The sequence below is a fragment of the Antechinus flavipes genome, chromosome 3, assembly GCF_016432865.1.
Source record: "Antechinus flavipes isolate AdamAnt ecotype Samford, QLD, Australia chromosome 3, AdamAnt_v2, whole genome shotgun sequence".
In the NCBI taxonomy this organism is placed as follows: domain Eukaryota; kingdom Metazoa; phylum Chordata; class Mammalia; order Dasyuromorphia; family Dasyuridae; genus Antechinus; species Antechinus flavipes.
Window position 1 is genome coordinate 148976191 of NC_067400.1, and position 16918 is coordinate 148993108.

Sequence of the window (16918 nt, forward strand, 5' to 3'; positions counted from 1 at the left end):
TTGATTTCTTTTGTGTATGGTTTCCTCTTTCCAAGCTAAGTCTAAGAATCAGATTAATCCTCATCATTTTGACACTATTTGACCACCATTCTCCTATATTTGTTGTCATACTCGTTAAAATATAAGTTTTTTGAGGAATTGTCCCCTTTTTGAAGTATCTGGCTACAACAAATGCTCCATAATTGATTTTTTTTTTAATCCATTTATTCATATGTAGTGAACTTGCCTCTTTTGATAAAACATAAGCTCCTTAAAGACAAGGACTGTTCAGTTATTGGTTGATTGATGCACTAGTCATTTAGTTGAGATCATCTTGTTATTAAATATATCTTGCATTTGTTGGAGTCATTTTATAGACATTGAATAGAAGTTTGGGAATCATTTGGTGTGGCATGGCAACCGTCTGGAAAAATTGACAATTGTGTCAATCACTATTCTAGAGATTAGAAATTACAGAGAGGAAGTAGTACCTGCCCTTAACAAATTTATAGTCTACTACATACAGTGAATACACAGATAAATAAACATAAAGTAATTTGCTGGCTTCTGCCCAAAGCAGCTAATCCTCTAATCAATATACTCAATGTTTGTAAAGGGTTAATATGACCATATGAGTAAAGGTAGTTTAATCTCAATCAAAGCTTAACACTAAAAGTACTTATCAGTGACATATATAATTATAGAATTGTTTTGGCTCCATTACTCTACTTGAAAGCTCCTCTATGTGTACTAGTCCCTCTGAAGACACCCATTTAAGTTGTTTTACAAACTCTTCAGGGTTAATTGTTGCTAAAATAAACAGTTTTTCAAAGTGAAAAAACTTGATAATGCTTTATCAACTATACTTGAGCAACCTGACTATGGTGATTCTTCAATTTATACTCCTTTTAAACTAATCTTCATGCATTCTGTTTACCTTGCACATGATCAAAAGTTCTGTTATTTTTACTTTTCCCAAAAAATTCTTTATAAACACTTGATTATTAATGTGATATGCTGTAAGATTGCCTTACAATAAAGTAATGTTATTTAAGCAATACTTTCTAATGTAGGCTTTGTTTTTTTTAGTGGGCATTTGGAATAAGGAGATGTGGGAAATGTGGACCAGGAAATGGAGTAATGGAGTTCACTTACCAGAAGTGATAATTTAATAGTTATTTTTGAGGCCTTTGTAACACATCGGATTAAATAAAGATCTGTTAAATTATCTTGTAGTGACAAAAAATTAAGGGGTCTGAAATACTTTTAAATTCATAATATAAAGCTTATGATTTAATAAAAAAGGTTAAAATGTATAATAATTGCTCTTAACAGCATTATTTCAAACATTTTGACAGCTATTCAGGATTATGAAACTGCACAAGAACACAATGAAAATGATCAACAGATTCGAGAAGGACTAGAGAAAGCTCAGAGACTCTTGAAACAGTCCCAGAAAAGAGATTATTACAAAATCTTGGGAGTAAAAAGGTGAATTGTTCATATGTATTTAGAATTTACATTGGCTTCAAAATATATATCTATATATATATATATGATTAAAATAGTAGTAAATCCCTTTTTTGGCCTCTTTCCCCATTATTCTCTTTAATTGTATAAATATAGCCACATAGATAAAGCCTTTGACATCTATAAAATTTGGTACAATTTTTTTGCAAAAATTTCATTTTAAGGGTTATTTAAAAACACATGTACAATGAGAATGGAGAATTAGTTATTGGCAATAAAACAGGGAAATTAAACTCATACCTAAAAGCTCTTAAACTTAAATTATAAGACAAAAGAGGGTTAGAAAACCTTTGACTCTTAGCCTTCATAATTAGTGACTCACACATTTCACTTCAGGTAACTAGGTGGAAATTACTAATTCATCTTATAATCCTATGCAAAATTTCTCTTGAACAAATTTATACTTATCTTTAGTGTATCAGCTTGAAGACTAAAACTTTGATTCTAATACTACTGATATATAGCACTCCACTAGTATCAGACTCTGACCTCTGAGAAGAGAACTCTAGAAGTTCAAATGAAAACAAATGGAAGAGTTTCAGTGCTTAAGATTGTTAGTTAGAAAATCTAGAAGATTTAAAAAATTGGAATAAGTGATTTTAAAAAGCATAAAAACAACTCATAATTATCATAGTACCTTCTAGAGGCAGCATGGCATAGTGGATAGAGTGTTGGGGTTGGAATAGAGAAGACCTGGATTTCAAATCCTGCCTCTTATTCTTATGTGACTCTGAGCAAGTTACTAAATCTCAGTGAAACTTCAGCACCCTACCCTCGTTCTTAATGCCAAGTGAGTCAGATGAAGTGCTATCTTTCTCTGGGACAAGTTAATACTTTGGGGATTATGTTCACTATGAAATCATTGATCCTTTATGTTCAAACGCATTTTAAGTGTACAAAATGGCAACTATCTAGTGGCAAATATCATGAAGAATCATTCATTGTGTTTTTAAATTGAAATTATATTGAAATAACTATGTGAGGTACCTTTGACTGTTTTTTTTCATCAAAACTTAGCACTGTATCACATCAGTGTACTCCAGGAGCTTACATCCTTAAAAAAATTGGAAATCCTCATCTTAGTATTCTTCGATCTTATTATTTGGTAATTATATTTCAGTTCATTATGGCTATGTTGTAAATCTCTTCTATTAATATATAATTGCTATATTTTAACCCCCCAGAAATGCTAAAAAACAAGAAATCATCAAGGCGTACAGAAAGTTAGCACTGCAGTGGCACCCAGATAATTTTCAGAATGAAGAAGAAAAGAAAAAAGCAGAGAAAAAATTTATCGACATAGCAGCTGCTAAAGAAGTACTTTCGGATCCAGGTATCACTTAAAATTGAATTTAATTCAGTGAATTTAGTGCTTACTTTGTGTAAAGCACTGTGCTAAGTGCTGGGAATATAAAAATAGCTTTGACATAGATTCTACTGTCCAGAATTTTATAATTTAAGAGAGAAAGTCACAGACAACTGTGATACAAGGGAGGGCACAGGAGGAGTCTAGGCAAAATATGTTGAAAAGTCACTTTCAGCAAGAAGTTGTTTGTTGGGGATGTAGGAGGCAGTATCAGGTGAGAAAATTAGATTAGTGGAGGCAATCATGTTAGTCAAGGAATGAATACAGGGGAGAATAGGACGAGAAAAAGGAGATAGAAGACCTTTTTGGCTCAACTCTAAAATATCTGAAAGGGAAAAATATTTAAGGCAGGATAGGTTGGAGCCAAATTATGGAGACCCTTGAATACTAAAATGAGGAATTTATACTTTAATTATAAACTATGGAAAACCAAGGAAACTTTTCAAATACTGGAGAGCCATAACCAGAGTGGAATGATCAGATGACTTACTCTGAAACAGCCTGATAGAAATAGGAATAGCAGTTTGGAAGCTACTGTGATGGTTTACACAAGAAGACAAGTGGAAGTTCAGTGAGCTTGGAAAAGATAGGTTGGTGGTTGTCCCTCCTTGAAGAGGACGAAAATGACATCATTGTGTTAGAGGCGAGTTACAGTGTGCCGGACCGGGGCTGAACAGACCAGTGTGAGCTCAGAATGCTCTGCCATGGGTCAGAAATAGGCCCTGTGAACATTTGGGGTGGACTTTCTAATTTTGTGAATTTCATGTTTAATCTGAGCTAATTAAGTTCAGGACTGTGCGGTGGTGAGTGGGGGAAGAGTTGTACATAACTGTATCCAAGTAACTAGGAGAATGGCAGAACCATCAAGAGATACCAACACTAGATTTTAGAAGGAAAACAAAAGAAGGTGCAGACAGAATGGTGGGACAAATAAAATATACAGTCCAATAATCAGAACTTCCCATTTATTTGGGGTCTTTGTCCCTTCTATGCCCACTCTTCTTCCTCTCAGCATATCAACTTTAAGGCTTATGGATACATGCCCAAAGCATACCCACCAAGCTTTAGATTCTGGGAGGACCTCCTCTGCTCTTTGTGAGCACAAACTCACTGGAACCTCACATCATTCTGCAAGTCCAGTGCTTTTACTGAAGGAGAAACTGAAGTGCGGACAGGGTAAGAGACTTGGAGCGAGGTCTTTAAAAGACAGAAAGAGGAGTTGGTGTTTTTTCATGGAGGCAACTAGAAGCCTCTGGAGTAGTGGAATAGGGGATCAATATGATCAGATCTCAGCTTAAGGAAAATGACCTTGGGTGAGAAAGAGTGGTAACAGTGTGGTGGAGAGAAAAGAGGTCACCTAGAAGGGAGAAATGGCAGTGCATGGCAGCTGGTTAGATTTGTGGGTGGTAGAAGGGAGAATTAAGAATAATTCCAAGGTTATGAACTTGGGAGACAGAGAAAAAAGTGGTGTCTTCAACAGAAAAAGGGAAGATTGGAAGAGGGGAGGATTTGTGGAAAAACAATAATGACTTTTGGTTGTGTTGAGCTTAAAGTATCTCTGAGACATCTATTTTGAAATGTCTATTAAGCAATTGGTAATCTAGGATTAAAGCCTGCAGGAGAGACTGGGACTAGGTAGAAATAGATCTGGAAGTGATCTGTCCAGAGATGATGGTTAAATATGTGAGAGCTTATAAGATTGCTGAAGAGTTAGTTAAGAGAGAAGAGGGGCCAGAAATGCATACCCAAAGCTGAGAATTTTAAGTATATAATATACAAATATTCTATCAAATAATTTAGAAATTAGTAAGTACTAGATGAGAATGAAAGAATATGTCAGGAAATTAAAATATATCTTGAATGATTTCATGTATGATATTGTGAGTGTACAAGCATAAAATAAACAGTACTTGTGTTTGTATTCTCCAAATTGCTTCATCGTAAAGGGTGTGTGGTGCTGTTACTTTCTGGGAAATTTTAAGTTTATTTAATACCTTGTAAGTACTATAATTTTTTTTGCTGGGCAGTCAACAAGTACGGAAAAATTGTTATTAATGAATTCTTACTTGTCTTAAAAGACTTTTCAAGACCAAGATTTGGTGTTGAAACTTAGTTACTTTTCCAGGATATATGCATGCATTATTGCAGAATCATTCAGGTATTAGAATTGATTAGAAAAACTGTTGCATTTGAAATTCTGCTTTTCAGGTTTTGTTTTTGCTTCCCTATAAGATCATTCTGTTTGTTTTTTATCTCAGAGAACTTATTAAGTGTCACAGGAAAAATGGGTTCGTCTGTATCTTTAAGATAGAATAAATGTGTAAAGATGTTTCCTTTTGTGAGCTGAAATGGAAGCAGTATTATGCATTGCTCATTATAATACTATTATTTATAAAATGTGAAATACACATCATAAATGTCAGGCACAATTGCTTATAACATTTAAAAGTGATTTCCTCCATCTTTAATCAATAAGAATCTATTTAATAATTAAATAAATTTATTTTTTGATTTTTTTCTTTTTCCCCCTAGAAATGAGAAAAAAGTTTGATGAAGGAGAAGATCCCTTGGATGCAGAGAGTCAACAAGGAGGTGGTGGCAACAGTTTCCATAGAAGTTGGAATTCATGGCAAGGCTTTAACCCCTTCAGCTCAGGCGGACCATTTCGATTTAAATTCCACTTTAATTAAAACCAACAACATTTTTCTGCTACTGTTCCTCCTCCTAACTTTTTTTAAAATTAGAAAACAAACCTTGTTCCAGTTTCAGGACCCTAATGAAATATTTCAAATCTTTGTTGTCCATAACCAAAGAATTGTTTAATAGGAATAATCTTTTCCTGTCCATTTTAAACTCTTGTTGGCTGGGGGTGGGATAATGAGTAATGGTATGTGGTTCAGTGCCCATATGGAGCAGCCAAGTCTGGGGCAGACTCTCTTGTATAAGCAGTAATATATTTTTTATATTTTTCTGCATTGGAGTAAATGCAAATCCTTCCTCCTGTCAGATCCTTGTGTGGTATGTCACTTCCTACATATGGTGCATCTATAAGCATACATAAGCCAAAAAAGAAGCTGTCATTCTCAGAAGACTGGGCCATGTTTCAGTATTCTTAAAGTGAAAGATTAATAAGACCAAATTCTAAACTGTAACTTGGTTTTCTGAAGCATAGACTGCTAGACTGGGATTTTAAACAAATAGAATAGTTATTGCTTTCTAATATTTTCAAATGTTTTGTTACTATCTGAACTTCCTTAATACTATAATCATTTTAATGACATTTCTTATATGTGATCACAAATGAAGAAGTGAAAAATCCCTCATTTAGAAAACATTACCAAATAGCAACTGGATTTGGACTATTGATTGGAGTTAGAAAGCACATTTTATTTGCTTTTTTTTTTTTTTTTTGGATAGCTGAATGAGAATTCCTCAGAACTGCATAATTATCCTGAAACCCCGGGAGCATTTTCATTTAAGACTAAAAAGATATGTTGTTTTTGTAAAAAGTTATTTTCAAATGTTGAAAATTTCTTAAGCAAATGTTGTTTCTATACAAGCAGGGGGAAAATTGTTAGTAATGAATTCTTACCTGCCTTGAGGAATTTTCAAGACCAAGAATTGGTCTTGAAACTTAAAGTTATTTTTCCAGGATATATAGGCCTTTAAATGCAGTATTTCAATATCCTTTATTGTGGTGGCTCTGTTAGAGTAATCGTCCTATTCCTTGGAGCTAGACTTGAAAATGTGGACTTTTAGTGGTTCATAGGATCCTGTTTTGCTTAATTCTGAGTTCAAAATCAGATGTTCACTTTTACTAAAAGTACCAATCTGATTTCAAGCTCCTGGGATTTTATAGAGTCTTCCACAATCTTTTTGTATCCCCCTAGAAAAAGGTGCCTCAACTTGCTGAACTCTACCCCTGTTTCCACTATCATTTCTCTGTAACAGTGATATTTCTCTCCTGATAGGTCACATGTTCTATTTCTATGAGATAATTACTGAATAGTTATAGCTATTCAGGCTTAATATATAGAGGGTTTTTTCCCATGTTAAAAATAGGAATTGATCTCTTGAATAGAGCTCTAATCAAGGACATTGTACCTTTTAAGGAAATGTTAGTGCTGCATTTAAAATCTAAGATAATAGATTTAGTTAATAGTTATTAACTGCTCCCAATGAAGTTTTTGTAGAGCTCTGAGTTTTGGGGGAATACTTTTAGTAACATGTTATTTAAAATTATTAGAGAATCAAGAGATCTAATCAATTGAGAAGGTAATTAATTTGACTATACTGATGCCAGGATTAGCCAAGCACAAAATTTTATTCATAAATATCAATTTGCCTATAGAAGTAAGATTTTGTTTTAAAACATGTTGGATATAACCATGTAGATGAGTTGAGAAAACACTTTGTAAAAAATGTTAGCTGATACTGTGATGTCTAATTTTCTCTCCATAAATGTAAAGCATTGAAAAGAAAATTTTTCATTGATTTTCAGTTTTCATTTGTTTTATATGTCTTGAAGTTCAATCCACTATAATAGCAAATGTATAATTTAAGCTGTATTGTTTAACTCTTTGGAAAATCCCAATTAAGCAGTTGTACAGCTGGAACTAATTCTGTTACCTACAGAAATTATTTTTGAATCTGATCTTTTAATCACAAATTTTCCTTAACATCACACCAAGAAGAGTACTACACAACTGATAGCCCTGCAGTAGTAAGGATCTTCAAAATCCCAGATAGAAATTCATTAAGCCCCACAAGCCTATCATTTAAAAAATACTGAAATTATCAGGATATGAGAATCGAAAGAGTGTTTGTGATGGTCATGGATTGGATTGTTCTTTAGAGTATTTGTTTTTGATCTAGCATCCAACTTCAGACTTCATACCTGAGTTTTCACCTCTCAGAATAACTATGATTACATAGTCTGAAGTCAGTAACTCTGCTAAGAGGTGAGCAGTATGCTCGATAGTCTGTTTTCCTTCAGAAGCACCATAATTATAGATTAAAAATGCTTGACTGCTTTAATTCATCCAAAAGAAAGTAAAGCTATATATTGCAGTGCCAATTCCATTAAAGAGGAAATGAAATGTCTGGATTGTTATTGGGTTCTTTTGCTACTTAAGGAAGATAGTAGGAAATCTATGTCTCTTAACTCTTGCCTACTTAATGCAAGGAGGTTCTTCCTGTTTGGAGAGACCATAATGTTTGCAAAAAATGGTATAGAAACATTTATGTAGTAAGGGATAGAACAATAATTTGTCTGTCTACCTGTAGGAAGCCACACTGTATAATGGGAAGAATTAAAATGGTGAAAGTTTATTTTGATACCTTTCTTCAGTGACTGCTGCTCTTGCACACTTTTTTCCAATATACTGCTTTTGGTCACAAGGCACAAAGCATTTGTAGATCTTTCAGTAAAAAATATGCAGCAAGTCACACGGAAGGATATACTATCCTTAACTCTATTGTGTTCTTTTCTGAAATTACCCATTTTTCATTAGTGAATTCCCTTTAAAAAGTCACTGGTTTATTCCATTGTAGTAAAGCTGGCCTAATGGGAATTACCCATGGCAAAAAAGTATTAAATATACTACTCTGTACATAAGGCAAAAGTGATCTTAAGGAGAGTTTAAAAACTCAATGAGAAGTCTGAAAGTATGTACAGGAGTTTGTGCTTTTTACCACAAATAAATGAAAACCAAGCAATTTGAGCAGCCTCTGCTGAGTGAATTATATAATAAAATTAGCCAATTATCAGTTTGACTTTTAAAAATGACAGTTTTCTATGTCAGATCAGTATTAATCTAGCTTTTTCATGTCAGTATGAAAACATTTGGGAAACTTTAGGTCTCTGACAATGAAATCTAAAACTGCCCACATCACTTGAAAGAAAAAATATTGCCCCACTCCTTAAAAAAAAAAAAAAAAAGGTAATTTAAAGATACTTCTTAGAATCATAATGCATACAGTGATATCGTTTTATTTATGGTGAGAAGTGATAATTTTCACCCAGAGAATTAATTGGTCAAGTTTTTGCCTTATTGTGAGAGTACACCATTTATTTTGCCTTGCAAAAAGATTTGACCAATATGTCAAAAGAATAGTTGTAAAATAAATCTGTATAGCCTTATTGACTATAGTTTCCTTTTTAACATTCAGAAAGGAAGGAGGAAGGCAATTGTAATTCTTCAATGACTAATACAATTTTACTCTAAATCACAGATCATTCCTGTTAATCACTACTTGTTAGTGGCAAGAAATTTACTACATTTTAAACAGGATGATAGTAGGTAGGGTAACTCAGTCTTGTTGCAGAGATCTCTTGCTTGCTGTCTGATTTAAGATAAATTAGCCACTGCGTGGCTCTGGAGTAACAAAATTTTGTTGCCTTTGTTTATCTACATTTGTCAACCTCTGCAGGTTGAGAAAGATTGGCAGAGGTTAAAAACTGGTCATCTTTCTTACTGTAAGTTAGATACTACTCCTACCCTAAAGCTATAGTTCAGCTATTTGAGTGAGATGACTAATTTAATATAAGCATCTTAAATTTTTGAATGTTTTATATAAAAAAAGGAAAGGAACCTAAAACGTAATGAACTGGGTCTCAGACATGTCTACCAATGTGGGTACTATTTTTATGCCAGTGTATTTTCACATTTAATAAAGATATTTATGGTGATATGTGCATTTTTTTTCCTTTTATGATTGCTATAAAAATAGTTGTGGTCATGAGAACATAAGAGAGAATGTTATAATTTATTTTCTATATTTGAATTCACTTCAGATTGGCATTTTGAGAAAAGGAAGCTTGCCATAAATAAGTGTAAAGGAAAAAATGAAATCAAAGCAACACCTCCCCTGCCCCCAAGCGAACCAGGAGCTGGAATGTATTGTGTAAATAATCTCACAAAAAGTATTCAGTCCATTTCAGGAGCTCCCAGTCAAAAGGTTGTCACATACGGACTTTACAATTTGGTTCTTAATGTAGATGTTTTAAGATCTGAAACATTTAAATGGCATTGTTTGTAGCTCTTAAAAGAAATAATCTTCAAATTAGCATATTTATATTAAAATCTAAAAGCTGAAATTTTATCCTACAAGAAAAAGTTAACTAAAAAAAGAAATGAATTAAATTAAAACTTGAAGTCTTTAGTACTATAAAGGTGCTCCATATTAATGATAGAACTGCTTTTATATTGAATGCAACATTACCATGATATCTGAGGAGCCTTCATAGTAAATTGTCAATTCCCATTTTGTGGATAAGCAAACTGAAGGCATTATAATATATTGAAAAGAGCAACAGATTTTAGAGTAAGGATTTTTCATCATGAGCAAGTAAGTTGATTTTTCTGAATTTCAGTTTTCTTAGTAAAAAGTTATATATAAGCTATCCGTGATGATCTTAGTAGTCAAATAAAGGTGGGGCAGGAAAAAATGAAGAAAAATCACAAAAGGAAAAATGATTCAGATGTTTCAATGGGATTCTTTTAACTGGAGTTGAAATGGAGAGAGATGGGAAATGTCCCAGTACTGGGCTATTCAGAATTCTAGCCATTCAAAATTGATTAGCACTGTATTAATTTCACAAGTAAATCTTACACTAGGTTCTTTTACTAAACTAAACAAACCTTTTGATTTGCCTTAACCAAAATTAGCCAAAACTATACTTGAAAGTTATAGGTTAAGCAGAAATACAATAAATCAAATGAGTTTGTTTTTTTCTTTACTAGAAGCTCCCCACCCTCCTCCATTTACAGGTGCTTAAGAGAACTTGTTGAATTTATGCAAGAATTCCTACTCTCTGGGGGGTTAATCACACCAGTTACCTATCAATTTAATAAACAAGGAAATTAAAAAGGAGAAGTTTTTGTTATTGCTAAGGAAATAACTCCAGTCATGCTACCACATGGACCACAACAGACTTACCTGGTTTGGGTGACAGCCCTGTTCTTCCTGATGATAGGATGTAGAACTAAAGGTAATTGAGAAATGATCTACTCCATTCCTCCATTTTATTTATTGGGAAACTAAGGCCCATAGTGTCAGTTTTTACTTGCCCAAGGTCAAGGGTAAACATCCAATAAACTGCTGAGCTGTGATTTGGACCAACGTAAGTCCTTGGATTCCAATTCCAGAGCTCTTTTTACTAGATCTCATAAGCAAGTATTAATTGTTGTTCATCCTTCGTCCTTGAGAATGTCCTATAATTTCACAAGGGCTACATCTTGACATATGCATGAATTGGATTTAAGTGAGGCAGAAGGGTGAACTGGAAAAGTGGCAGGAAAAACTGTCCTCTGCATGCTTATAATAGTTGTGGATTTCTCATTAGAGAACCTTGGAAATGGTTCTTTTAAATGAACTTTATATGTTTTCCTTAGTGGAAGAAATTCTCTTGATTATGAAAGGCCCCTTTAAAGTCATCAATACTTCCCAAACATTTCATTTCTGATTTGGACATTGTACAATATGCTTCTTCCTAGGATGTCAGTGTACTCACTTTACACTGTCTTGTATATTTGTGTTCATTGAAATGTGCTTTTGTTAACAATTCACTTAAAAAGCCCTTTAAGCAATAAAAACAACTTCCAGTTTTTTAATCCCTTGATGGTTGTTTTGTGCACACAAACAAAAAGAAAAGACACAAATATTTTTTGCTTTAGTATTAAAAAGATGTTCTTTTTGTTTCATTCCTCTCTCTGAGCAGTTCATATTTTATTAGTGCTTCTAGGCAGGTCTTATGACTAGGGAAATGCTATTTCAAACAGCAAATGGAAAGCTGAGGAATGTCAAGTCATAAACAGGATTATTATAGTGCAAATGTTTTATATTATTTAATGTGGAGAACTTTGAGGAAGCAATGTAAATATATAGACCACTTGAGCATATAGACCAGTAGACCACTTTGGAATAATATCTTATTAAGTTTTCTACAATTATGAAAAAGTCCTAGTAGAAAATATTGGCCTTTTTCAAGCAGAATTTTTCCTAACAGATTTTTGACATATCTCTGGAGTTTGTGAAAACATACATAGCTTATTAAGTATGCATGGATTATCCCAAATTCCTAATTTGATGTGAACAAGAAGGAATAATTTTTCTGGAACTTTCTGAATATTTTTAGTGTTTGTGTTTTATTAAAAAAAAAAAAACTTTTGTAGAACAACTGAGATCTCTAAATAGTGCTTAGCACATAGTAAGTACTTAAACAAATGCTATTCTTTTTCCATAAAGGTTGCTATCACAATTTTTATAGTTTTCCTTCTAAGCTGCTTCAGAGTATATTTTTGTTTGATCCAAAAGTTGAACTGGTTTCTTAAAAAATTGCTTGCTTAAACATTTAAAACATTCAACTTTTTCTTCTCTTTGGTATCAGTTATTATTGACAATTTACTTGATGTTAAGTAGATAACTTGATGTTAAATAGAAACAGGGCCACTCTAAACTAAATATTGACTTGGAAAACTACATATTAACATTGTCATATTGTCACTTTGTTAATATTTCCTAATTACATTTTGATTGTTGAGTTCCAAGGAGGAATGAGTCCTCCATATAAGACATTTATAGTAAAAATGGTTTATTTAGTCATGCTGAATGTCTTCTTTTAATCAGCTACAATTCTTTGCTGTCATTATGACCATTTGCTATTAATTTGATGGGAACTAGTAATTTCCAAATCATATGCCTTTTAGAACTAGACATTTCATGTATATTGAGTCTTGATTTTTTCTTAACTCAATTTTCTCTTGCTTTACTGAAAAGTGGGCTTTAGGATTTCTCAGGCAGAGGTAAGGAACAGATACCAACAAATAAGATGATTAAGAATAAACCATTTTAATAAACTAGCTTAAAACATTTCTGTCCATAGCTACATTATATTAGAAATGAAATATAGGGAGACATGCCATTTCTAAATTACATCCTTAGAACTCCCTGCCATCTTTTAAGTTTGGATATAGTGTTGCCTGTCTTAAAATGTCTCCTTTTCCTTTTGAGTCATGTTTCCTGGAGCCCATTTAGCTTCAGAGGCCCTGTCCTTCCTTTTGGCAGAATGTTCAGTAAATCTGTTGATTCTTCTAAGGTTATTATGTTGAAGACCTCCATTGTAAAAAAAAAAAAAAAAAAAAAAAAATTTTTTTGCTACTAAATCTATATGAATTCCTATCTAGCGAGTTTTTTTTTTTTTCTTTCAAGCTTTAGCAGGAATTTAGCCACAAAGTCTCATTGGGACATAACCTGCAATATCCTTGGACTTTGATTATTTGTGGAAAAGCCATTAGGTTTCTTTGGACTTCAGTTTTTTCCATTCTAAAGTGAAGAACATTTTGAATTTAAGTGTGGAAACATAAAGTTAGCCTTTTCTGATGGGCAATATTTTTAATCTAATCACAAATCAAATACCTTGAATGATTTGTGAATCTTCTAGGCCAAAACTGTCCAGTCATCTCACTTTAAATGGTTATGTATTGTCTTTTTTTTTTTTAATTATTTTGGTCACCCAAGATCTACTTTCTCATTTATAAAAACATTTTGACACTTGATCTTTGTCAAAATCTTGAGCAGAAGTTATAAAAACATTTTAAAACTTGCTCCATCTCATCTTACTTATTGGTATCCAAGTAGTGTTTTTTTTTTTTCCCCCTAAGGCATTTCTTGTAGATATTTTGGATTCATTTCCTCTGTGTGTGTCTTGAGCATTGCTTCCCCCATAATAGCCCATTTTGGGAGTAGTGGGGGTGGTAATGGTCCTTTTTTGCCTATTTTTCCTACTTAATTCCTGACTTTGAACTTGATTAGTGCTAAGGTCTGCTGCACATCTAGAGGGAAGGTCTGGCCTAGTTCTGTTGTTCCTTTCTTGAGGTATTGAGATGTTATTTCAGTAACTCAGGAACATACTGGAAACTTGAAAGCTTTCAGCACTTCCTAAGTGGTCTGATCCAGAACATCTCTCCACCTCTTTTTTCACTTCCATCCTTATTACTACCCCCACTGTCTGAACTCCTGAGTTTTTTGAGTCTGTGTAAGAGTAGTCTGCTGTTGGACTCGATTCTTAGCAGCCAATTGGAAGGGTTCTTCTTTGGTTTAGGATTCCTGCCTATCCCCTGCCAGCTGGGATAGAGGCTAGAAATAAGACCTTGCTCTGAAGTAGAGTTTGAGGCAAGTTTCTGCGGCTAACTTTTGAATCTTACTCAGTACCTAGCCCAGGGCCTTCCTATGGTGAATGCTATCCTGTTTTACAGCTCCCCTTCTTGCTCCACTTGAATCTGTGATTTCTAAGTGGGTATTGGGTGAAAAGCTGCCGAGTTACACATAATGTGAACACAGAGTGTTCCAGTTTGGAGCTCTTGCCCTGGTGCGGATTCTCTTCCTGGGTGTTGGAGTAACTGGCAGGCTCATGGTATCCGTGGCAGATAGCTGGCTATACATGGCAGACCTTCCTCTCTGTTTCCAGCTGGGCTGGATAAATGATAACTTATACTGGATTTCCCTATCAGCTTTTTGTCTGCATTTTCTAGATCTCTTTGGAGGAGTTTGTGAGAACCACCTTGCTCCCATCATTGTGCCATTTTGGCTCCACCCTCAGGTAATGTATTCTCAAAAGACAAAGGCTTTGGGACTATAAAGAAGTGTAATAAGGAGTTTACATTTTTCTTTGAGAAACTTTTGAGATTCAAGTACCTGAGGACTTGCTGCAGGGAAAGGATTTTGAATTATATTCATTCTGACTTCAGATTTACAGCACTGAAACTCTCTATGTTCCAGACCAACTGACTGACTGATGCGTTCTCCCAAGTCAATATTCTGCTTCTTTTCATCATTTAGAAGCAGTAGCTTCAAGTCTCAGCACTAGGGCTAGCTTCATGGAGCCGTTTTCTGATATCCTTCAGATTAAAGTGTCATCCTTAGATTATATTTATGTGCTTCTGGGATTAGTTGTTTTTGGCTTTTGTATAGATAGCAACTGGCCTGATGCCCTGTACGTGATTGGTACCTTTTTTTTTCTTCTGTTGAATTGATCATTTCTCTGAATAGATAGAGCTTTAAGGCTTTAAACCAAACTAAAATCATTATATTTTTCTCTATGGTAGTGGAATTATTATCACATATATTTATATATGTATGGAGTGCTGAACCAAGTCGTATTTGGGACAGTTCATTATTCCTGTTCTTAAAGAGCTTAGAAATTTCAGGATAAAATTGGATTCTCTTTATGCCCTTAATGTGCTCATCAGAGATTTTGCAGTCAGTTTTATATAAACTTTTGGTATCACATAATTAGAATCCTCAAATGGTTGGTCCTCCCAAGCCCCTAATTTTAAAAAGAACTTGGGCCTGATAACTACTGGTTTGATTAGAAGCCTTAGGAACCCAATCTTTATTTTCTCTAATGTGTTGAATCTAAGTTAAATTAAACCAGGTCCAGTTTTCTAATTTCCAGATGAAACCTGAGGTGATTTGTGAATTTAGAGAAAAGGAATTTTATCCTTGATTATAATTGCTTATGCCTTTAAGGGGAAAAGAAATGAACATTTGAGAAGGTATGAACAAGAAGCTAATTAGCTCCATTAAGATTTTGAGTTCTGCATAAGAATTAAACTTTTTTTTTGATTAATAAGCATTTATTTTCTAGCCTTCCTTTATCTTTCTTACCTCTCCATCCAAACCCCCCTCAAAAAAAAAATCCTTTTAATAAATATAGTCAAGCAAAAAATTTTTCTCATATTGGCCATGGATACAAATATGTTTCATTCTGCATATTGAGTCCATCACTTGTTTTTGGCTTTTGTATAGATAGCAACTGGCCTGATGCCCTGTACGTGATTGGTACCTTTTTTTTTTCTTCTGTTGAATTGATCATTTCTCTGAATAGATAGAGCTTTAAAGCTTTAAACCAAACTAAAATATATTATATATAATGCATCTATCCTAAGAGGTAGGAGAAACTTCTTATCTAAAGGATTTTCACTATCAGGTTAGATAACATCTTGGATAAAGAAACAAGAAAAATAGTAACAGAGGACCAAAGGAGTAAAGAGGCAGATACATAGGGTCCGTGATCTGATCAAAAGTTCATTTGTAGGACTTCTTTGGAGATACACATTGGAACAAAAAGTTTTAAGAGCATGGGAATGCTAGTATTTCTTCCATCTCTGAAGGAATAAATGACAGCACTTTTTCTGCTAAAAACAAATTATGGCAAGAAAGCAGATTATTTCACCTATACTTAATCTAGGAATTTACGACATTGCAGTTTTCCTATTAGTGCATTCCATTTTTATCTTATGCTTATTTTTAGATAAAACCCTTCACTAACCAATAAGCCTTTCAAAAATATATTCTGAAATTAGCAGGGAGAAACATGATGTTACCTGGATCTCATGTACTTGGAACTACTATTTGTTTTGTTTTTGATTCTAGTCCTCTCAAAGCAAGGCTTAGTCACTCACATGTGAGAGGGTAGTTTTTGGCTTTGAGTATATTGCAATGTTCAGCAATAATATGAAAATAATTTGGATTATAAACCATCTTTTTCAGGAATGCAAAACAATTGGCTATGTACTAATTTAGCAAGTTGTCTAGTTTGCAAAACAAGTTATTGTAATTCATACAATAACTATTGAGATTTCATGTTAAAGACATAAGCTAGCTTTATAGGAATGTCATATATTGAAATTATATGTTACACTGCAAAATTGTTCACGCTGATTTATTATTTAAAGGAAGTCTGATGTGAAGCATTTTTAAAGAAAATTATATTCTTGTAAAGAGAAAGAAAAACTTCTTGGCTACATATGTAGGGAAAATATTTTGAATTTATTTCCCACAAAAATTGTTAGTAAAGTTTAGTCTTTGCTGATATTTAGCATAGGACTTTATAAAATGTTTCCCTAAATGTAAGTTCAGTGAATAAGTTTAATTTATGAGGAAAATCAATTCATTCATATTAATCTTCGTCTCTGAGGAAGCCATCCAAATTATTGTTCCTTCAGAAGTATATTTATTGTCAAACTAATCCTGACAGAT

The 16918-nt window shown here is 33.5% G+C and overlaps 1 protein-coding gene across 1 annotated transcript in view; it reads left to right on the forward strand.

Annotated features, from left to right (window-relative positions):
- DNAJC3 (DnaJ heat shock protein family (Hsp40) member C3) overlaps positions 1-9566 on the forward strand; it is a 78585-nt gene extending 69019 nt beyond the window's left edge. Inside the window, exons 8-10 of the mRNA XM_051990544.1 lie at positions 1338-1470; positions 2694-2842; positions 5408-9566. Coding sequence (XP_051846504.1) covers positions 1338-1470; positions 2694-2842; positions 5408-5565 — 440 coding nt within the window. The 3' untranslated portion in view covers positions 5566-9566. The remainder of the gene's footprint in view (positions 1-1337; positions 1471-2693; positions 2843-5407) is intronic.
- Positions 9567-16918: the final 7352 nt, after the last annotated feature.